The 24,149-nt window shown below is 37.6% G+C and overlaps 2 protein-coding genes across 3 annotated transcripts in view; one reads left to right on the top strand and one right to left on the bottom strand.

Moving 5' to 3' along the window:
* Positions 1-24,149, top strand: part of NOX4 (NADPH oxidase 4) — a 246,095-nt gene that overhangs the window by 87,961 nt on the left and 133,985 nt on the right. For both annotated transcript variants that reach the window (XM_036745642.1, XM_036745643.1), the window contains exons 9-11: positions 5,636-5,852; positions 16,125-16,289; positions 16,405-16,467. In XM_036745642.1, coding sequence (XP_036601537.1) covers positions 5,636-5,852; positions 16,125-16,289; positions 16,405-16,467 — 445 coding nt within the window. The remainder of the gene's footprint in view (positions 1-5,635; positions 5,853-16,124; positions 16,290-16,404; positions 16,468-24,149) is intronic.
* LOC118838371 (actin, cytoplasmic 2-like) lies at positions 9,263-10,355 on the bottom strand. The gene has a single exon (XM_036745644.1). The coding sequence runs from the start codon at positions 10,328-10,330 to the stop codon at positions 9,263-9,265; it is 1,068 nt and encodes a 355-aa protein (XP_036601539.1). The 5' UTR covers positions 10,331-10,355.

Consider the following 24,149-nt stretch of genomic DNA (forward strand, 5'->3'; position numbering starts at 1 on the left):
AGAAACCAAGTCATATTTATGTTTCTTTTGTTGTTATTCAGTCATGTCCAACTCTTCATTACCCCATGGACCATAGTGTGCTAATATTGTTCAGGGGTTTTCTTGGCAAGGATAGTGGAGTGGTTTTCCATTTCCTTCTCCAGTGGATTAAGGCAAAAAGAGGTTAAATGATTTGCCCAGGGTCACACAGGTAGTGTCTGAGGCTGTATTTCTTTTTGTCTTCAGTCCTACTGTTCTGTCCACTGAGATACCTAAGAGCCTCTTGTGTTCACATAAACATGTATAAATGTTAGGTAAATAAAAAAGAGAAGAGAAGGTGGGCCAAACCAAATATTCACAGAAGAGGTCTGGATTTTTATTCTGTGATACCATATTTTATGATAAAGAAGTAGATGGCAAAGATTGGATAATGCATATAATAATTTATTATTGGAAAAAGTAACCAATAAAATGCCAATAACAACTGACATGTGTTCCTTCTTTCTAATATGTATTAATTATTTATGAAAATAATCTATGCAAATATTGAGAACATCTTTGGTAAGAGTTTTAGAAGGGAACAGATAAGCTTTTGCAAACCTTACTCTCAGGCAAGCCATATCTTTTCAGTCCTGTAATTGATTAACACATGCAGTTGATGTCACATACTGATGTCACTGTGCTTATTTTTTAAATTGAATTTTAAATAGTAAGCATTTGATTCAACTGAGCAAATACTGCTTTATAGCACTCCCTCTAATAAATTGACTCCAGTGTGTACATTAAAACAATACAAAATTTCTTGGAAAATGGAGTAATAGTGAATTCTTTGTTGGATGGCCGTCTGAGTATCAATATCACAAAAGTAATAAAATAGTAAGATGTATATTCCCTAAAAGTGTTTGTCACTGTTATAAATACATCCAAATGGTAGGGGTATTCCTCATATATGAGAGATTTCTTAGGTATGCTGTTTCCAATTGATATACTAACTATATCAAGCTCTCAAACATGGAAAAATCTTTGAAACTGCATTCATCAGTGACTTGTGTTCTAGAAAAGACCAGGTGAATAAAGAATGCCTATTTTCAAATTTACAATGTACTGTTGGATGGACACCCCAGAGAGCTCATTTGTCTTACAAACATATGTGCCTTGGAAAGACACCTCATATAGACAATTGAGTAAGTCCAGAGTGGAATAGGAGGGGCTGGAGAGGGGAGGGAACAGATATGATTGATTTTGTGATGTTTTGCAGTACTCATAATAACCCCAAACTACCCATGAAACAAAGATCTCTCTTTATAATATAGATGTTTTTGTGGTAATTCTGTATCGCTGTAATTTATGCAATACTGCCATCATAAAAGAATTAATTTGTGGATCATCTAAAGGATAGTGGCAAGGTACATGGTGGCTCTGAGCAGGTTGTACCACATTACTAAGGATGAATTATGCAGAAGACACAGCATAAGGGTTATCATTAAAGACATGTATGATGACAAAAGTTGATAGAATTACTAGGGTTATACAGCATGAGCTAGGGATAATTGATGGACAGCTTGCATGCTCTGTTGATACGCAGTCAATTACAAAATTTAGTGGAAGGCCTTCACTATGTTGGATGGTCTCTCTGAGAAGCATGTGGACAGGAGGTTATTGTTAAGAGTTGCACATACTGAGTGAGGCAACGTAGGTAGAGTTCAATTTGTGCTAATCAAGAAAGTGTCCTTGTCAATGGCATCACAGATCCATGAAAGTATTGAAGTTTGTGAAGACCCTGTGATAAATACTGGAAATACGAATCTGAAAACCAAAACAATTCTTGCCCTTGAGGAGCTTGCAGAGTGATGTATGTAAGAACAAGGTCAAATATAACAACCAAAGTTCACATTTGTATAATACTCTATAGTTTACAAAATACTTTTCTTCACGAGGAAGTAAAGCAGGGTAGTACAGATATTATTTCTCCATTTTAAAGATAAGGAAATTAAGGTCCAATGAGGTCTTGCCTCAAGGAAGAGAGTCTGGTCTTGACCTCAGGGCTTCTAACTCCCAGCCTATTTTGTTTTGTCTGATTCATGAACTTTGCCATTATTAGTTTCTTTCTAATATGAACTTAGCTTACATATTTTGGCTAATTATGTTTTGCTCAATATGATTTTTATTGCTCAGTATTATTCAGGCTATATTTTAATACGCAATTGAGTGTTACGTTATGATTACGAGTGAGTACCATGAAATAGAATTGTTTGTTGTGTATATGTCAGCTTGTAAAAAATAAACCTTAGTAGTAATTCTGGCTGCCTATACTATAGTGGATAGAGAATCATCCTTGGATCCAGGAAGACCTATGTTGAAGTTTCTGACACCTACTTTCTCCTTGACACAGGCAAATTAAAAAAACTCAGTACCTCTAGATAACTTTGTAAGACTATAGGTTACGGAAGAGTTGCTGATATGATTTAATGGAGAAAATTTTCAAACCGAGAGATCCCTAAATAGATGAAATCACAAGTCACGATCCAAAACAAAATACAGAATTTGACAGATGCTTTTCTAAATCTAGGGCTAATATTAAACCCTTCCCATACACCGCAGTAAAATGATCTATTGTGTTGAGCTAACTTACCTTTTGGGATATTCTACAAAAGCTTTACTCTGACCTTCAGTATCTTAAATGCTTAACTGAATGTCCTTTGTAAGAAAATAATCCTAGATTTAACATTTTTCTTTGAAAAGCCTCTTTTTAGATCTTTAATCATTACCTCTCTTCAGATCTTTTTGTCCCTTTCCATCACTCACATTTCTTTTATGATTAAAGTTAAAATTGAAACAATACGAAAGGATTATGGAAGCCATGAGTCACAAGGGAACTTAGAGGCTATTTGATGCAATCCTTAACTGACCAGGCATTACTTCTTCAACACCATTACTCATCTCTTCCTCTCCTACCAACTCACCCTTAATCTAGGGGCTTCTATGGAGTTACATCATAATTCCTTGCTTTATAAGAGGCTGTTTACTGCTCAGAGGGTTTAGTTGTCCTCTCTACAAAAAGGCCCTTATGTTCTCTTTCTTCTCTACATCATAATATTTTACCTTCCAACCTTCTACTATAAATTTGGCTTGTCCTTAAGCACTTTTCATCCTTTGTCTTCTTTATATTCTACTTGAATTGGCATGGTCCTTTCTTTCAAGGGGCTCTTCATTCTTCTGGGGTATCTGAAGAGATGCAGTTTTCCTCTTTAGTTCAGAGGCAAACTTGCTTGTTGTGTATATATTGGTTCTATTTGAGAATGGCAGAAGCACAAACATGTCACACCTTTTGCAAGTTGCTGCAGCACTGGCCTTACTTTTTATACTCACTTGAAGTGAAATCTTTTTTTTTTTTTTGGAGGAGGAAAGGCAGGGAAATTGGGGTTAAGTGACTTGCCCAAGTTTGCACAGCTAGTATGCGTGTCAAGTGTCTGAGGCCAGATTTGAACTCAGGTCCTCCTGACTCCAGAGCTGGTGCTCTACTCACTGTGCCACCTAGCTGCCCTGAAGTGAAATCTTTAATACATTATTTCCCTTTTGAATTTCTCTTACTTTACCCTAAGAATTAACTACTAGGGTGAATTATCTGATTACTTTATGTATTCGCTCTTCTAAAGGATGTGTTTTATAAATTTTGGGACCGCATTATCCAATAGAACTTATTTAGAAAGTAGATTCATCTAATTTTATATTTCAGTGTTTCAAATTGTTTGCTCTTTTTAAATTTTATTTGGAAAACAGCAAAAAAGACGAGGCTGGTCTAATATAAGCTTCGTTATTTGTAAACTTCATTGCTATATAGTGGTCTATAGGAGAGATTAGTAATCTTTCTTTTTCTCCTGAGTTAAATTTACAGGGATGTTTGTGTCAGTGAGTACCACTGGCAATTGAAAGAACCAGGCCACAGAAAATGATGCAAGAGGGAAAGGAGAGAGGAAGAAATGGATAATTCCACTCTATTTCTATTCCCTGTTGCTTTCTGTACCCTTCATTCCCCTTCCTGTTACCTTTCTGTCTTGTAGGAGAGGGTAGGTAGGAGGGGAAAAAATGCTTGATAAGAGAAAAAAAGCATATTAAAAACAAACAACAAAACAATTTACTAGAAGAGCATATATATTTGGACAGATGATTTGAGGGCCTTGAAACTGGATAGAAGTCATTTAGGCCAGTTTTCTTAATGTCTTCCACACCTTCATTCTCATTCCCACATTATGCTCTTCACTCCTATTACCCTAATCAGGAATGACCACCTCTCTAATTTATCTATGAAATTCCTTCCATCCTTCAAGTCCAAACTTAGTAAGCCCTTCTGGAAGGTTTCTTCCATCTACACCCCCAAACTGACCCCGGGGCCTAGAGTAATTTTCTATCATTTCCTTTCACATATTCTTTCTCCCAGGCAAACAAACCCACAAGTTGTTTCCCAGATGCAGTTTTCTGTCTACCATATTTTGGCCCCTCATGACTGCATGAATCATTACTCTTAGAATCCCCAATTTTCTTCTAGCCTCAGTTCAGGTGCCACCACCAATGGGAAGCCTCTCCCAGTCTTCCCCATTTCCTACACATAGTGGTCAATATCGTCTCCCTCTTAAAGTTACTTTATGTTTACATATTTAGTATACACTTTTGCATCACCCTAGTAGAAATTAAGTTCTTTGAAAGTAATGTCTCTTTTTTGTTTTTGTCTTTGTAGGCTCAATGCCTTGCACGTAGCAGGCCGTTAATAATTGTTTATTTGAATTGACTTAGATGAGAGTTCAGAGTTGTTAATTTTGTGTGAACTCTGTGTGTGTGTGTGTGTGTGTGTGTGTGTGTGTGTGTGTGTGTGTATGAGTATACTTAAAGGGAAAATGAATAGCAAATAGCTTACTAAAAGCCTGCTTGTTGTTTGCACATTATGTTCAGACAATGGGGGTGTCTAGTTTCTGGCTTATATTATTAAATATCTTTGATGTTTCTTTGCAAATCAGTAATATCTATTTATATCCAATGTTACTCAAAAGAAATTAAACTGAATTAGAAATATATCATTTTCTGTTTTTAAATAAGAATGGATCTGTTTTTTCTCTTGCTTTTTCTGAAATTCTGTTATGTTGGTCCATATGTGTTCCTAATATTCTTGTACCCTAAGCATAGCAAGTCTAAGCATACTACAAAGGGTCATGTCCTTACTGTCTTTGTCATTTGGTACATAATGTTACTTGGAGATTCAAGTGCTTTAGACAAATTCTTGGGAATAGTGTTTATTGGGAGGTTTAATATTCTCATTCTCCAGGATAGAATGTAGTGTTACAATTTCCCAAGGCCATAGAATTATCATAGTTCAGAGTTGAAAAGGATTCTGGAAGTCATATAATCCAAATCCCTAACCCCTAACTTGACTGATGTGACGACTGAGGCCCCAAAACTTTACATGACTATTCAAAGGTCACATGGCTAATAAATGGCATGGCTGAGGCTTGGAGTGGGATACCCCTGCATATTATTGCCTTTTTTCATTCATCTTTAACTTTCAAAGAGTTATTCAGGAGACAAAGGGTTGAATACCATTACTCTGGCATCTGATCTTTGTTTCTTCTCTCCCCATCTGCCCCTACTTGTATTTTCATTTTAGAGGGCTCCTGAAATATCAAACTAATCTCGATGCACACCCTCCTGGCTGCCTCAGTCCTAATAGAACTCGCCACCTGAATATTCCCCTGCCAGAGTATTTCTCGGAGCACGTTCCTGAACCCTTCCCCGGAGGATTTGTAAATTCCAAGCAGTTTGTACAGAACGAGTTTGTGAAAATCTGTGCAGAGGAGCCCAAGTTCCAAGCAAATTTTCCTCAGGTCAGCTTAATCCTATATTTTTTGGTCATGCCAATGTTTCTGGCTGTGGACGTTGTTCAAGGTTGTGGCCAGATTGCACTGATCACTTGGTCTTATTGAAATAATACATATGTTTTTTTTTGCAATACGTTGTATTGTGAGTTAAAACAGTGCTGATTATGAGACTGGGTGGGATCTTTAGCAGTCTTGTCTTTTTAAATCAGTGAATAAAAGTGATAGAATTGTGCATGGATGACTGTTGCAAACAAAGAATTGAAAAGGCTTGTTTCAGTTCTATCCTATTTCTTTGATTATATATAAATTCCTCCACTGGATACTTAGTTTTGTCCTTCAAAAACCCCCACTTTTGCTTTATTTTTGGCAAATGAACTCATGAGGAAATTTGCTTGTCAAGACATAGAGACGATGGAATGGTGATATTTTTCAGTATGGCCTATTTCAACCTTGTCATTAACAGTTCAACTCTCTACTGTGTCTTAATTCTTGTATTGGACCTAGACTCCATTTTCACTCCTTTTTTGCCTAAAACCTAAATGTTTGCTTTCTGATTTTTTTTTTGGCAAATATAAGCTTCTATAAGGTATATTACCATATTCTCATGTGAACATTTTCCTCTGGAAACTGATTTAAATTCTCCTGGATATTTTTAGTCCTTGGTCTACTTCACCTGCCCTTGTATTTCATGGCCCCTACTTTACGGTGGAGTGGTACCATTTAGTGCCACCTCTGAAGCAAAGATGACTGTGCCAGTGCTGCTTGAACATACACTGTAAAAGTCCTCAGAATTGTCTGGAGGGTAACTAGGAAGACAGTCTCCCTCGTCCCCTCATTTGGCTGACGTGTGCATATCTTCATGACTACAACTCAAAGGAATCTCGGAAGTCATCAAGTTCAGTTTCTCTTGGACCTTTAACCTTCCTTATTTTCCTTGTCTCTCAACTCTGGCTTCATTTGCCCTGATATCCAGGCTTGATTCCATGGTCTGTCAGTTTAATGTTTCACAAGGTCCCACCCTTGAATCTCTTGCTTCTGTTAATGTTCTAAAAACTAATCATACATAGCAACTGGTTGACCCTTTCATCCTCACTGTCAACACCCACATCTCTTTCTCTGTTTTTTCTGGGTGGCTAAGCATAGCTGAAAAAGTCACACAATCAAGATAATTTTACCCACCACAATTTCTGATATTCACCACCTCTGTTCCTTTGCCTCCCTAGGCTATTCCCCTTGCTTGGAATATAATCTTGATTCATCTCTGCCCTTATAATTCCTAGGTTCCAACAAATCTCAGCTCAAGTGCAACTTCCTACATGTGTTCTTCCCCGATCCCCTTGGCTGCTAGTGCATTTCCACCCCTCCCTCACAAATTACCTTTGTTTATACTTTATGTGTCTGTCTGACTGTCTATCTATCCATCTATCTATCCATCTATCATCTATCTATCAAGAGATCATATATAGAGAGGATAAATCTATGTATATAGATGTAGCGAGGTAGATATGTATTTAATACCTATCTCTATAGACACATCTACATAAATATCTATTCTATATGTGTTTTCTATAAATATATATTTGAAATACATATGTATATATACACACATACATGTATGTATCTGTCTATCTATCTATGTATAGCTCATCTATTTATCTATCATTAGATACGTTACCTGTAAGTTCCTTGACGGAAGGGATTATTTCATTTCTGTCTTTGTTTCCTTAGCACCTAATGTAGTGCTTGGCACATACCAACGCTTACTGGTTAGCTTCCAACACTAGTCTCTTTACTACCACTTGTCAGCCCTTCAGTTTTATTTCACTGATTCCCTCATCCCCCTCACTGACTGTTCCAAATCTTTTCTCGTATCTTCAAGTTTCCTGCTGCATAGTCAACCTAAGGCAGATGATATCATTGGTTATTCAAAAAGAGATCTCTCAAATAACATTTTTTCCATTCCTCAAGACCATCAGCAGCATCACACATTCTTTCCTCCATCCATCTGCTTACTGAGGCCAAACCCTCTTCCTCTGTATTTGATGTCATTTTCTCCCTCTTCCTTTGGGACTATTTATTTTTTTCCAGCGGTCATCCTGACGTGGATAGACAGTATGATTTATTGGAGAAGACATTAGATTTAGAGATAGGAAAATGTAGGTTCAAATCCTGCCTCAGAAACTTTCTCCATGAGCATAAGCAAGACACTTTGTCTTTCTGTTCCTCAGTTTCCCTATCTGTAAAATGAAGGACTTAGATTGGAGAACTTAAAAGATGCTTTCCAGGTCTAAATCTGTTAACAGGTGACATCCTTTAGAGTAGCAACTGAGTAGAGGGGAGAAAAGGGAGCAAAGGAGAGAATTTGAACCTCAAAATTTTTTGAAAAAATGAATGGTAAAAATTTGTTTACATGTAATTGAGAAAAAAATAAAATGAAAGTTAAATGAAATTTTCATCTGGATATCCCACTGACACTTCAAACTCAATGTATCCAAAATAGAACTCTTCTTTCCTTCTGACCCTGTCCCTCTTCCAAACTTCCCAGTTTCTGTGGTGGATATTACTATGCTCTTTGTCATCAGAGTTTATAATTATGGACGCATTCTTAACTTCTCTTTATCCCTCAAGTTCAACTTTCATTTAGTTGCCAGCGTTGTTGACTCTACTCTGCAACATGGCTTGCATAATTCTTTTCCTTTCTTTTGCCATGTCCTTCATCCTAATTAAGGTCCTTATCACCTCTCACCTGTATTTTTTTTTCTTTAACGTGTGCAGTTTTATTTGAACTGGTCTTAAGTCAGTGTACAGGTAAAGCCCCTCCCCTCCCCCAAGTACTGGCACCAATCTCAAAAAACTTGCAGGGAGATTGTAAAGTCTTTATTCACATCTATCTAAGTTGGGGGCAGGGAGGGAATTTAGGGGGCCATTAATTATGGCTGACAATTTTTAAAAAAAGGAACAAGTATTAAGGCGGAAGATACAAAAAGTTTTTTTGTTTTTTTTAAAGGATTACATAATTTACATGTAAAGCAATACTAGTACCTTCCCCTCTCCCCGCTCCCCATCTGGATTTTTGTTACACAGCTCCTTTGCTCTAGCAGAGGACAGCCTTCACAGAGGCTTGTAACTCTGTAACAATGCATTATACAATATTTGGAATGACTATTAAAAAACAAAACAAAACAAATGTACAATCCGAGTCCTGAAGACGCACTGTAGAACTTTGGGGATGTTTGCCTCCAACACACTTAGACTGCTCATCACCTTCACCATTCCAGTTTTTAAATCCTGAATCAAGCGCCAAAAAAACAAAACAAAACAAAACAAATAAAGCCATGCCAATCTCATCTCTTTTTTGGGCAATTATCATGTCATACCCTTTGACAAAAAAAATAAAAAAAACACAAACATGCCATTTAGAAGCATTTGTGGTGGACAGTGGAGGGCCCAGATTCATCATACTCCTGCTTGCTGATCCTCGTCTGTTGGAAGGTGGAGAGAGAGGCCAGGATGGAGTCTCCAATCCAGACAGAGTATTTGCGCTCAGGTGGGGCAATGATCTTGATTTTCATTGATCTGGGAGCTAGGGCTGTAATCTCCTTCTGCATCCTGTCAGCAATGCCTGGGTACATGGTAGTACCACCAGACAATACGGTATTGGCATACAAATCCTTACGGATGTCAACATCATACTTCATGATTGAGTTGAAGGTAGTTTCATGGATTCCACAGGATTCTATACCTAAGAAAGATGGTTGGAAAAGGGCTTCTGGGCATCGGAACCTCTCGTTGCCAATGGTGATGATCTGACCATCAGGGAGCTCATAGCTCTTTTCCAGAGAAGAGCTAGATGCAGCAGTGGCCATCTCCTGCTCGAAGTCTAGGGCGACGTAACACAGCTTCTCCTTGATGTCACGCACAATTTCCCTCTCGGCTGTGGTAGTGAAACTGTACCCTCTCTCGGTCAGGATCTTCATGAGGTAGTCCATCAGATCACGGCCAGCCAGATCCAGATGGAGGATGGCGTGGGGAAGGGCATAACCTTCATAGATAGGCACAGTGTGGGTCACACTATCACCGGAGTCCATCACAATACCAGTGGTACGACCAGAGGCATACAGCGACAGCACAGCTTGGATGGCAACGTACATGGCTGGGGTGTTGAAGGTCTGAAACATAATCTGAGTCACCTGTTTGGGGTTCAGGGGAGCTTCTGTGAGCAGCACAGGGTGCTCTTCAGGGGCCACACAGAGCTCATTGTAGAAAGTATGATGCCAGATCTTCTCCATGTCATCCCAGTTGGTGATGATACCATGTTCGATGGGGTACTTCAGGGTCAGAATACCTCTCTTGCTCTGGGCCTCATCCCCCACATAGCTGTCTTTCTGGCGCATACCTACCATCACACTCTGATGTCTGGGGCACCCAACAATGGAAGGGAAGACAGCCCGAGCGGCATCGTCTCCTGCAAAGCCAGGAGCCATGGTCAACAACAAGAGCGGCAATATCATCATCCGTGGTGATCTTTGAAGTGGCAAGTTCAAACCCTTAAGAGAGAGAGGAGGTGGTGCCGCACCTGGAGGCAGGGGGGAGGCAAGTGCATGCTGGGCGGAAGAGCTCACAGCTCTGTATTTTTTTGACTATATCTTTATTGATTCCTTTACTTTACTTTGTCTTCTCTTTAATCCATCCTCACACAGCTACTGAAATAATCCTCCCACGACTTTTTCTCTTTCTCCTACAATAAAACTCTTCAACATAGTGTTTAGGCCTCTCCACAATTGAGTTCTAACCTACTCTTCCAGACTTATACAACATTACCTCTCTTCAAGTACTCTACAACACAGTGAAACTGGCCTCCTCCTTGCACCTTGAATTTGACATTTCATATCCATTAGAGAATTGGTACAAGTCTGGAATTTGTACCTTTCAGGATCTTTATCTTCCCTGAAGACTTAGCTCAGGTTTCAAATATTGCAAGATAACTTTCCTGCCTCTTCAGATTAATGTTTTCTCTCTCTTCAGATTACCTTGTAGCTATTTACCTGTGTGTAATCTCTCATATATGCTATACTTCCACCTCTCACCCTTCCCCCACCCAGTAAGATGGAACTATTTTAATTTGGTCTCTGTATCAAATTTTCTAGCACAGGTTCATAAAGATACATAATAGGACCTTAATAGATGTTAAATAGAATCTGAAAGTGGAGTTTTTAATACAAATATGAAATGTATAATACATTTGTAGCTATTAAATTTCATCTTATGAGATTTGTCTAATTGCTGTAGCCTGTCAGGATCTTGGGCTCTATTTTGGTCATCCAACATGTAAGCTATCCTTTGCAAATTTGTTTCATTGTAAATTTGAAAGTCATGCCATACTATGCTATATTATGTCGTGAGTAGACACGTAGAGCCAGGAAAGATTCCTAGGTCACTCTATTGCAGACTTTTCCCTAAGTTTTTGGTTCCAGTCATCTTTTCTATCTGTTTCATCCAGAAGAATAGAAAGTAGAATATTTTTCATGTGTTTTGCTATAATTTGTGTATGCTGAGCATTTAACATTCCCCTACTCTCCCAGCCTAGTTACAACTGTCCAAAAAAAAGGAAATAGTTGATTTGGCATGGCACTTTCTTGATGAAGCAAAGCTAAAGTTACTTTCATTTTGCTTTACCTTCTTTTAAGCTAAATTTATTTATACATCAATAATGCAGGCTGTACTGGTGACTTTTTTTAAAAGAAAAGAAAACAGAAGAAAAGGAAAACTGTTTACAATACAAAATCATGTTCAGATGAGGGAGAAGAGAGGTCATAGGAGTGTGTGTGTGTGTGTGTGTGTGTGTGTGTGTGTGTGTGTTTGTGTGTGTGAAGATACATTTATAGCCACATATACAAATACAATGAAAGGAAGGGAGGCTGACCAATCAGAGTCAGGGCTCTTGTCTGGTGGTGTGCTTCTTGTGGGTTTCCAGCATTTATTTTTTTTTAAAAGCTATCTAGTTTCCCTGGAGCTCAGAAGCATGCATATATAACAAGTTATCAATGTTGAGTTCTCCCAGCATGTTCTGGATAGGCAAGAGGATGTCCTGATCTCAAATAGGTGTTTCAACAATTTGGCTAGCAGCTGCTATTGGGGTGAAAAACCAACAGGAGCCCAACAACAAGAATGCGGCAAGGCCAGGTTCTTTTGATCTTCTTTACTAAGGAAAACAACGTTAAGGGGTTAACAATCTTACTTTAATCCAACATACAAATATCATTCACTCAGCTCAGGGGGAAAAGCCAGCACCCTGAGCTTCAGAGCAAATACAAACAGGGCAAATAAACACAAATCAACAGATAGATTTCTGTCTGACTAAATCACAGTATATGGTTACCAGAGAAGCATCAACATCTGGGTTTTCTTTAAAGCTGGGGAGCTCATAACAACAGCTTGCCTAGAGTCACACACCACTCCTGCTGTGGCTTGGAGCTCCAAAAAAGAAAGCCGACCTCTGTGTTTATATGTCTTGTTCACGGTCAAAGGTGAGTCACACATGCTGCTCACCAACGTGATCTAAAATCACCACAAAAATGTGACTTAAACCTACGTGGTCTAAAAGCCTCTAATGTCATGAACATGTCATTCAAACCCATGTAAGCTAGGTTTTCCCTTGAGGCAAGGAGGTCATCAAGGACTCCTAATTTAATCAAGGAAACAAAGGCCAAACTCTTCAAGGGCACTTGGTTGAATAAGTGCTAAGAGCCCATCTTGATTCCCAATACAACAAGCCTAACCATTTTTTTGAGGATGTTCAAGCAGATTACCTTTGGTGTTTACATTTGGATGGTAACAGAGTGTGACAAAACTTGAAAAAATAAGAGCATTACATTACAGGGGTAGCCACTGGGAAACTATATAGAAAGTTTGTACTGTACGTCTTTATTTACTTAACTTTGCTCCGTATGAGCACAACTCACAACTCACTTAAAGAGATTGACTATGAGAAGGCAATGATTCTTTTGAATCTAGACATCATTAGGGCCATCAATTCTTGCTGTAACACCTTGCCCATGGACTTATGGGTGCCACTTTCCCCCAACTCCCTGTACTAGCCTTCTTGTGGAGAAGTGGGTGGGAAAAGGGAATAAGTATTTATTAGGTGCCTATTATATGATATTATTATAAAATATATATTATAAAATATATAAAATATTATAAATATTTTACTAATGTTATCTCATTTGATCCTCAGAAAAAAAACATGTGAGGTACATTGTATTATTGTTCCTGTTTTACACTACAAGAAACTGAGGCAGCCAGAAACTAAATTACTTGTCCAGGGTAACATAGTTTGTAAGTATCTGAAACCAGATTTGAACTCAAGTTTCCCTGACTCTAGGTCCAGCATTCTGTCTCTGTGCCACCTAGCTGCCTCATTGGCAATGGTGGCCAGGTCAAAATGTTGGGAGACCATTGGAGAAGGCAGCTAGAAGAAGAGAAATATCTGGGGAGTGATTGCTCTTTGTGACTTTTAGTCACCACTAATTACTTTTTCTAAATAATCATAAGTAATCTGTTTAATAATGCATTCCAGAATTTTACCAAGTATTTAAATCAAGCTCATTGACCTATAATTTACATCTTATACCCACTTCTGTTAAAGTTTTGAGTTTTTTTTTCTTTTTGTGAAATTAGGACATTTGCTCTCCTCCACGCCTACACCAGGAATACTTTCTTTAAGATATTTCAGTGGTCATTAATAATTATTCAGCAATCATATCTGCCATTTATTTCAGGTCCTTGAAATGTAATTAATTTGTGCCGGGTAATTTTGATTTACCAACGACCTTAAGATGCTATTCCTTCACATTTGCTGGATTTCTGCCTCCTATTAAACATTGTTGTTCATATTTTCCAGTTCTATGATCATTATCTTTGAAAGAGAAAACAGAAGCAAAACAGATACCAAGTAGTTCAATCTTACCATCACCTCATCCATAGGTTTTTAGTGGATTGTCCCTTCTTGTCTTAAAAAAAACCTTTTTAAAAATGTTCTTAACATTTTTTTGCCAGCCTTACTTCACTTTAAGCATTAGTATTCCTTATAGTGTCCTTATAGGAAAGTGCTACTCATTTGTATTCATACTTTGTTACTTCTCCTGCCTTCTACATTCTATACATTCCTTGTAAAACACTAAGTTGGTTGATGAGTTCATTGTGCAGCCACATCAGATATTTTAACCAGTTTCTTCTTGTTTTTGGAATAAATTTTCCTTGTGTCTTCAGAATTTTTGTTGAGAGCTTCCTGTCTTATTTCAGCCAGCTTCCCCTCCAGAATTTATTAGTCATTGGATCCTACTTATTCCTTTTCTGTACCCTTTTTAATCTGATCCCACCAAATCCAGGATAAATGCCAGATTACTCTTGGATTTCTGCTTTTTTTTGCTATGACAAATTCTGTGGTTAAGTGCTTATTTGCCTTCTAAATTCTTTTCATTTGTACTTTAGCAAACGGTTGTTGGCCACATTCACGTCCAGAATAGCTGTTACCCCCATTTACTTCTTCCATCTTTTGAATTGTTCTTCAAGGAAAATAATGACTTTCTCAGCCTCTCCACTTTTGGAAGAAAGAGAAAGAATGAGAGGAAATATCAGTATAATTAATGTTCCACTTTAATACACGATGAAGCCTCCATATCAAATCTGTGATTTGTTTCTAGGATCCCTCTTCTAATTTTTTCCTTCTATATATGTACCTTACCCTTCCACAATAACCACATTTCTGTTTTTGCTTTCACTGATCTTCACTTACTTGACCTTTACCATATTTCCCTTCTTTGGCTTCTGGAATTTTTAACGTGGACATTTTCTTTCTATATACTGTCACTTGCCACTCTTTTTATTTATGCTTTTTCTTGTGAATGAAGTAGACCCTTATTTTGAGATATTACCAGTCATAATTCCTATGACACTAAGTCTCAGGGGTGTGTGTGAAGTAACATTTGCCGTTTACATGCTTTGAAATTATAAGAAATCAGTATAAATCCTTACATTTTACTCCATTGCTCAAGGAAATACCATTGAATTAATTAAACTGCATGTGAAAATAATCTCTAGGGATGCAGGACAAGATGAAATGTGCCTCCATAAAGGATATGTCCTACAGTTCTTCTAGTGCATATATCTATCTCCATCTCTATCTCATCTATGTCTTTATCCATATCTATATCTAGCTGTATGTTCTATATCTAAAATTTATATGTATATCTGTTAGACAAGAAGGACTTTGTACAACTCTGCTTGACTTAAATCCAATTCAAATGCAAATCAAGACCACTCATGATATCATTGGTCCTCTTCAAAAATGAGGAATAAACAATAACAAAATGTGTGTGTGTGTGTGTGTGTGTGTGTAATTGACACAAAGGTAATAAATATATGCACATTTACAAACAGTATATATGTCAATACATATACCTAAATATAAACACACATATATATTTCATCAAGCAATAAGCATTTATGAAACCATTTGTAAATACTTGTTGGCAGTTTTAAGCTTCATATCCCTTAACTTGTACATAGTAGGCAATTAAGACAGGATTGCTCAATTGAATTAAAAGTGTTTCCTCCAAGCATATTTGCATGCTATGTTTTTAAATCTATGCCAAGGAGATTGTATAATATCTATGTAATATCTATTAATAATATGCCGTGAAAACCTGGGTGCATTTGAGCACTCTCTGGTAATGAATTAGGTCATTGGAGCAGTTTTTTTCCCTCATTGTGTATTAGAAAAAAGGAAATTCTTATTTGGGATATTGAAAGAATTGAGAAAAAAGGATGGACAGAAAAGAAGAGTGTGAAAGGGAAAATGGTATAATGGAAGCTCTTGCAGTCATATGAAAAGTGGGTTCAAATCCCTCCTCTTATATTTACTGGCTTGGTGACTATAAGCAAGATACAATTTCTCTGAGTTTAAGAGTCCATAACTTTAAAAATGGGATAATAATGCCTGTAACATCTACTTCACAGAGTATTTGTGAGGCTCAATTGAGGTAATAAATGTCAAATGGTTAACATAATACAGATGTCTTACTGAAACGTTAGAGAATTTTGGCAGGAGCCAACATTTCATAATTAAGATTAATGGACTAATTTCATTTCCATATAATTTTCAGATACTCTATATTCATAATTTAAAACATTTTATAAAGGGTTTATGATAAGGAGATAGAAATATGAGTGTTTCTGAAGTGTTTTTCTTTCCTTTCTTTTCTTGTTTTCATTTAGACTTGGCTTTGGATTTCCTTACCATTGTGCCTCTATTGTGCTGAAAGGCTTTACAGGTGCATTAGAAGTAATAAGCCCGTGACGATCATTTCGGTGATCAGCCATCCATCAGATGTCATGGAAGTTCGAATGATCAAGGAAAACTTTAAAGCCAGACCTGGCCAAGTGAGTTATTCCAAATAGTCTAGCAAGAATGTTTTGATAATTTAATTTTTGAAAATATTGAAAGATTTGAGCTTTATTTTTCTTCTTTCATTTTTCTTGTATGGCTTCCTTTCAGTATATTATTCTTCACTGTCCAAGAGTGTCTGCGCTAGAAAACCATCCATTTACTCTTACAACGGTAAGAACTTTTACCTTTTTGCATTCTATTTTCTTGGAGAAATTCATCATTAGATAATTAGCCTGTCTTGGACTAAAATTATGTTTTTTATTAAATAAATTAGAATTATCAATGTTGATAATTCAAGGTCTATTTATTTTTATACTTGCGCAGGCATATAATTATAGTTGATTTCTCTTATCTGACATGTCAGTAAGGCTAAGTACTAAAATCCCTTTTAGCCTATTAACTTTGTGCAAAGTAAATTGTTCCAAAATCTTCTTTAAGCTTACTTTTATTCACTTAAATTCAACAGGCAGTTTTTACATAATTACTATGTGCAAGGCATGTTGCTAGGCACTGGGGGTCCAGAGAGAAAACATAAAAAGCTTTTACCCTCAAAGAGCCTACATTCTGAATGGGTAAAGGATGTATACATATAATAATTTTATACACAGACACACACACACACACACACACTCACACACATATACCAAGAGAAGGAGAGGGAGAGAGACAGAGAGAGAGAGAGACAGAGAGATAAAGAGACAGAGAGAATGAGATATCAAGCATACTAGGAGCTAGAGGAACAGGAAATCCTTTGTTTAAGGGGCAACTTTAGAGCTGAGCCTATTCAGTATTTCTGAACACTTCTGCCTTCTAATGTTTGTCAATGGATAGTATGTATGGAACAATAAATTCAATTTTAAGCCTTTTACAAATCACAAACCACTTTTACCGAGATTATGTAAAATTTAAAGTAATTATGTCCATATTGTTTCTAAAGAATCTAGGCCAAGATTTTTCTATGATTTATATTTCATTTGCATGAGAAATTTGATTATTAATGAATTAAGGAAGATAGCCAGGAATTTATAAGGGATAATAATGATGTTCTTTAATTTGTAATATCAGCCTACCATCAGCCAATCATGCATATCCATTTTTCTTTCCAGTAGTGTTATTAAAACAGTAGGATTTGTCCACACTCTCATCTGTTCCCTGTTGTCATTTTTGGCACCAATTTGTGAGCTGTCTAGCCAGGGTGAAAGGGGCCTTTGGTTGCCATAGCTCAGAAGCAACGCTAACAGGACCACATCATGATGAAACCTAAGACCTTTGTCTCATTAGCATGGATCTCTAATCATGAGGTAGCCAACCATGGAGAGAATGTGACTGGATCAGGGCATATGTTTTACTTGCAGCTCTAGAAAAAAAGATCAAAGTATATGTCTGACTTATGGCTGCTGAATGCTATATCTGTTGTTTTTACAGTATGTTTGCTGAAATATCTTCATGATTGCTTTGGGGATAACTTATAAAATACTCTTTTTCTCAATCTGTGAAGCCATTCTACACAAGAATGAATCTAAAATCAAGGACAGTTGGAGGTCACGATCTTATACTGTGATTTTTACGATTTTGAAGGTGACATATTTTTAATAGCCATCTTACCTTGGGACATTGCATTCATTGAAGAAATGTATAATTAATAACTGTTGAACAAACAATGTAGAATGTAATTTAAGTAGTTTGAGAAGTTTGAGCCTTTCATGGGATAGTGGAGAAAAACACATCTGCCTCAGGAATATGCTTATATTCATATTTGTTTCTTTGAAGATTCTTGTTCCCTTCCACCCCATATCTGCCTATTGAAATAATTCTTTTCTGCAAGAATTAGCTCAGGTTTCCCTTGCTCTATGAAGTCTTTTGTGATAATGTTCTCCATCACCCCACCTGCTCCCCCCCTCCAGTACCTGCTGTAAGAGATTCCTGCTTTCCTGAATTTTTCATGCATCACTGTTGGATGTTTCATATGCACTGGTCTCGAACTGTTCATTTTTTGTGTGTTTTATATCTCTACTAAAATTGGAAATAGTAACTGTGCCATTTTTGTTTTTGTAGCTACATCTTAGCACAGTGCTATGCATATAATTGGTGCATAATAAATGTGGAATTAAATAGTTTCTGCTCCAGAAATTTTATAAGAGGAGATGATATAATCATTTGGCCAAGTAAAGTGGGATTAATTTTTATTTCAGGGCATGGAAAGTCAGTTAATTTTGAAATATATTCAGTCTTCAAGTAGATTATCCCTCATTCCTGCTTTTTCAAAACAGTGAATCCAGGCAGTTCAGTTATTGTTGAATGCCCCAAGTTATACTGGTGTTGTTTGGGTGTAACTACAAAGTCTGTGATCTTTTTTAGCCCTACGGCTTCTTAATGAGTTACATAATGCTGTTGAAGCCGTTGGCAGATCTGAGTCTTGGGAGATGCCAAGAAAAAGGGAATCAGTGTGAGAAGACTGAGGGAAAGGGAGATGCCCTTCCTTTTGGTAACAGTGGTAAATAACAGGGAGAATTGTTCCATCAAATGTTTTGAACAACACAGGTTGCTACCTTTGGTCGTATGGTATGGAATCTTAGAGAAATTGCTTGTCTCCAGGAGCACATTTTGCTACATGATCAGAATTATAAATCTCTCTTTGTCTTTTTCTCTATCCCTCTTTATTCATATGTATGTATATTCTTAGCTGAATAATCAAATAGATGCATTTAGCAGAGGTGCAAACAAAGTAAACAAATTTGCACAGATGGACCACAGGTTCCTTGATTCTGCTGAGAATGAATACTCTCAGACCACAATAGTGTTAATTCTATTTTTACAGAGAATCATTAAAGAATATAGGAATTATGGATACAGGATAAAACAATCAAACCCATTAGTAGGCAGAAGGGATCCCTTTGGCACTTTCTGTTCTCTACAGAATCTTTTCCGTGAACAAAGAAAAAGTGCTTTATTTCCCTTGAACTTCCAGCAGGCCTGGGGGAAGGAATTTCTTTCCCTTCCTTTCTTTACTTCCCTAAGCCCCAGCTCACATATCCCATAGGAAGGGGGCACAGTACATGTCTAGTTCTGTGGGAGGTACCACAGTTTAGCAAATCAGATTCTTCTATATACAAATATTTAATACTATATACAAAATAGATAAAGGTGATTTGTGACAGAGGACAGCTGGGGTAATTTGGCCAGGCTTCACATAGAAGGTAGCATTTGAGTTGAGATTCAAGGGAAACAGGATGTTAAGAATCAGAAGAACAAGTGGATTCCAAGCATGGGATATAGCCAGTGCGAAGGCATGAAATGAGAAATGGAGTATCATGTATGAGCAGCAATAAGAAAGCCAGTTTGATTTTAGTGTAGCTTGTTTTAAAGGGAATAACATATTAAAAGTCTAGAAAGATATGCTGGGGCCTGGTTGTAAGGGCACTGAATGCTAAAGAGAAGAGTTCACATTTATAAGTTGGGGTAAGAGAGGGATATTGGAATTTTATTAAGTAGAGGAATGACAAGATGAAACAAGCATTTTAGGAAACTCTCTTCAGTAACTGAGTGGAGGATGAATTCGCAGATGAAAAGATGAGCTAGAGCCCAGTTGATAGACTATTGTAGTAATTCAGTGTAGATGTGATGAAAGTCTGAACTGGGGGTGGTGGTGGTGGCTGTATAGGGGGAAAGAAGGAGAGAGAAGAAAAAAGAGACATGGAGACAGAAAGGTTTGGCAACTGAGTGGATTTGTGCAGTGAATGAGAAGTCAAGGATGACAGTGATTTAAAGGAAGACTGGGAGGATAACAATGCCCTTCAGAGAAATAAGGATGTTTGGTAAAGGGGCAGGTTTTGGAAGAACAGCAACAAATTCTGTTTTACACAAGTTAAATTTGAAATTCCTATGTAATACAGTTCAGGATGTGCAATAGACCCTTGGTCATTTGAGACAGGAGCTCAGGAGAAAAATAATGTGTAGGTATATAATTTTAAGGGACATCTATATAAAAGATGATAAGTAGCTAAAATTACTGGAAATTGATGAGGTTACCAGGTGAGGGAATGAAGAAGAGAAGAATGCCCAGGATAGAACCTTGGTATAAAGTCATTGTTGGTGGGTATAATATGTATAATGAATCAGCAAAGGAGACTGTGAAGTGACAGTCATACAATTAGGAAAGCCCAGAGAGAGTAATGGTGTGTTTGTGGGGAAGATTAATTAACGATGTCATTCTGCAGAGAGGTCAAGGAGGATGACAATTAATAAAAGGCCATCAGGTTTGGCACCTTTGGAGAGAATAGTTTCAGGTGTGTGATGATTTTGGATGTCAGTTTGAAAAGGATTGAAAAGTGAAAAGAGTGGAAGTATAAGCAGTAAATATAGGTAGCATCAACTGGACCAAACTTCTTGGCTTGTAGAGGCTGGAGCTGAACAGACAGAGCAGCCAAGAACACCTGTGCAGAGACTAATAAGTTTATTTTCTATAGTGAGGGAAATGGTTTGCAAGCAAGGAAGGAAACTATACACATGTGCCACCCCTTCCCTGGTGGGGGACCCCCTTCGTGTGGGCAAATCTCAATACATATACCAATGGCTGCACAGTGAGCTGTGGCCCTGACCATGAAGGGGAACAGCAACAATGAGACAAGTTTGATTCATAGCAGGGCTCCATGACCAGACTGCAGGTGCTTGTCCAAGCTCAGGGAACACCTGGTGCTGGTCAAAGCAATACAATAATAATATGAAACAATTGTGGGATTTTGCTATGGCTGAGATCATCTAGAGGTGAGCACAAAGGATTATTGTTATGCGAAGCTCAGGGCACAGCTTGCTTGCCTGGTCTTAGCTCTGGAACACAGGGTGTCTCCTTATAATATCTTGACAGCATTTTCTTTGTGTTTGGTTGAGAAAAAGAAGAGAGATAAAGGTAATGAGAGAGAATGGTAGGGACTACTGACACTTTTTTAAGTATGGAGGAGACTTGGGAATGTTTGTTGACATCAGGGATGGAGCCATAGAAAGTGAGTAATTGAAGATATGAAAGAGGAGAAGGGGAAGAAAGGGAGGGAAAAATATGTAGGAGGAAACCAAGGAGGGAGGAGGAAAGAAGAATGGAAGACAAGAGGGAGGAGGAGAGGTAAGTAGAAGGAGGGAACAGGAGAGAAAGGAAGAGGGAATAAGAAGAGGGAGATGAAGGGAAGAAAGGCTGATTGAAGTTTCAGTCTGCTGCAGATGAAAGGGGATGGGATCAGATTAAGGGTACATGTGGCTTTGGTGAAGATAAGCATCTCCTCTTCACTGGAGATTGGAATAAAAGCAGAAAGAACTGAGTGCTTTTATAAATATTGTTGTAAAATATAGAGAAATAGAAAAAAAGAATTTCATGTTGGATGAAATTTATTTTGGGGCAAACGATGAGTCAAGTTCCTTAGCTGAGGGTGGAGGAAGGAGTGGTATTGGATGCTGAAGGAGAACACCACTCTAAACAAACACCGGGGGGTAGGGGGGGGTCACTATGGTGGATGGGAGATGGAACCAACTAGGGTGGAGAGGAAGGACTGTATTGCTACAGTGAGGGCACAGTTCAGATTTGAGAACATAAATTTCTCTTTTTTCTAACACTTGATTCTTATAGGATCTCTTCATTTCAGTTATTACTAACACCTTTTTTGCTTGATAGCAAAAAAGGTAGGGGAGAAGAATAAACATTTATATAGCGTTTACTATGTGCCAGGCATGATGTTAAGTGCTTTTTGTTTTACAAATATTATCTCATTTGATCTGCAAAACAACCCTATGAAGTGGGTTGCGGTTATAATCCTCATTTTGCAATTTAGAAAACTGAGGCAAACAGAGCTTAGTTGACTTGCCTAGGGTAATACAGCTAGTGTGTCTGATGCCATATTAGAACTCAAGTCTTCCTAACTCCATAAACAGCACTCAGTCCACTGCACCACCATCTGAGGAAGGAAGGGAGTTAGAAAAAGACAGCATAATTAAGGGAAAAGTAATTACAGATAAGGCAGAGTAGCTCATCTACATACCAGGATTATGATTCATTCATTGACAATCTAGTCTTGGCTTTGACAATGCTCCTGCATCTGAGTTGTAAATGGAAAAAAAATGTACTAATAAGAAAGTTAGGCCATGGAGAATTTCTAAGATTCAGGGGATACAGCCACACAGAGTGAGGGATTTATTTTTCTCCTCTAAGAACTAAGAGGAAAATTACATAGTTTGTGACAATAAATTCAATTCAACTGGCATCTATTAAGCTCCTATATATGACATATCAGTTTTTTATAAAGACATAAACCAAAATAACTTCTCCCTTTCTTATATTCTACAGAAAGCATTCAATTTGTCTCCTAATTGGCTTTTAATCTATAGGAATACCATTTTTCATAATGTTGCATGTATATTTTTGCTTACTTACATTAAACATAGTGTGGAAACACAGCAAGATGCCTCTCATCCACCTCTTGGAAATATTAAGGAAACATTTCTCTCCATACTCTAGCCTGTAGTTTTTGGACTAACCTGAACGAAAAATCTAATTAGTTTTTCTTTAGCTATCCATTCTGAAGTAATTCCCTTGGAACGATAGTGCTGTTTTCCTTCTATAATAAAGAAACTGACATCTCTCTGCTTAGAAATGTCAGCTCCTTGAGGTCAGGGTCTGCGCTTGCCTTTCTCTGTAGCTCTACTGCTTAAGATGGTGCTTGGAACATAGTAAGTGCTTTGTAAATGCTTGTTGACTGACTGACTGACTGACTGCTTAATAGTAATGGATTTGTATTGCTCCATCATCTGTCTTTTACCTGCTGACGTCTGTGGCTTTTATTTGTAAAATATCTGGGGACCAGAAAAAAGGTTGTAGTCTATGGCCATGGAGCTAAAAAGAAGTCAATTTCCCCTTATAGGAACTCAACCTATCTTTTCCGTCATGTCACCATGCTACAAATTCACTTGGTCCCCATATTTTTGCAAGTAGCCATTTGGGAGTATTGATGGGGTGCCCTCTGAGTCCCAGTAGTAAATGGAGACATCTATAGCAGTTAACATGTGTCCCATGTGACTCCCCCACCTCTTTTTCCCCACCCTGAACAATGTGATTTTATTTTTTTTAACTTCATGTATAGAGTAAAATGAATGTTTACTTAGATTTATAGAAATCATCTAATCAGAATTGTAGAATATTAGAATTGGATTAGAATTTTACAGATGAGGAAATTGAGGTCCAGTGAGGTGGAGTGGCTTTGATGAAGATTGTATAGTAAAAGGAAGGGAGGAGAGCATGTCTTTTGACTCCAAGGCCTTTCATTTTCCTATTACACTGTTGTTGAACAGTTCCTTTATTTTACCGATGAAAAAAATGGATGCATCGATATATCAGATAACTTGAGAAGCTATGGATTGGGTCTCTTGCCATAAAATCCAGGCTAATCCAATAAATATTTATTAAATGCCTACTATGTGCCAGATGTTACAATTAATAAAAAGAAAGATGGTACCTGCCCTCCAGGACCGTATAATCTAATGGAGGAAACAATGCACAAAAGGAGGCAGGAAAGTGGGGATGGGGGACAGAGGAATGACACCAGGGCGTACCAGCATGGGTGCATCTTGTTCCATGGAATTAAAACCAGGCAGAGCAGCATATGAAAAGTGGAATGAACTGCAGTCTAGTTTCTACCCTCTATAAAGGAAGGCATTGGGAGGAGCTTAATAATTTGACTTCCAAAGAGAGGAGAAAAGAAGACTGAGGGAGGTAGTGTCAATCAAGCCTTGACTTAGCAGAATCATGATGAGTTTATAAGTGATGCTCTTAACCTGGGAAAGGCATCTTGTTAGTGAAGCTGGAACCAGGCAAG

This window comes from Trichosurus vulpecula, chromosome 2 (genome assembly GCF_011100635.1).
Source record: "Trichosurus vulpecula isolate mTriVul1 chromosome 2, mTriVul1.pri, whole genome shotgun sequence".
In the NCBI taxonomy this organism is placed as follows: Eukaryota; Metazoa; Chordata; class Mammalia; order Diprotodontia; family Phalangeridae; genus Trichosurus; species Trichosurus vulpecula.

What these genes read in the sequence shown, in the direction of transcription:
- LOC118838371 (XM_036745644.1), bottom strand. Translation starts at nt 10,330, where the DNA reads ATGGCTCCTGGCTTTGCAGGAGACGATGCCGCTCGGGCTGTCTTCCCT.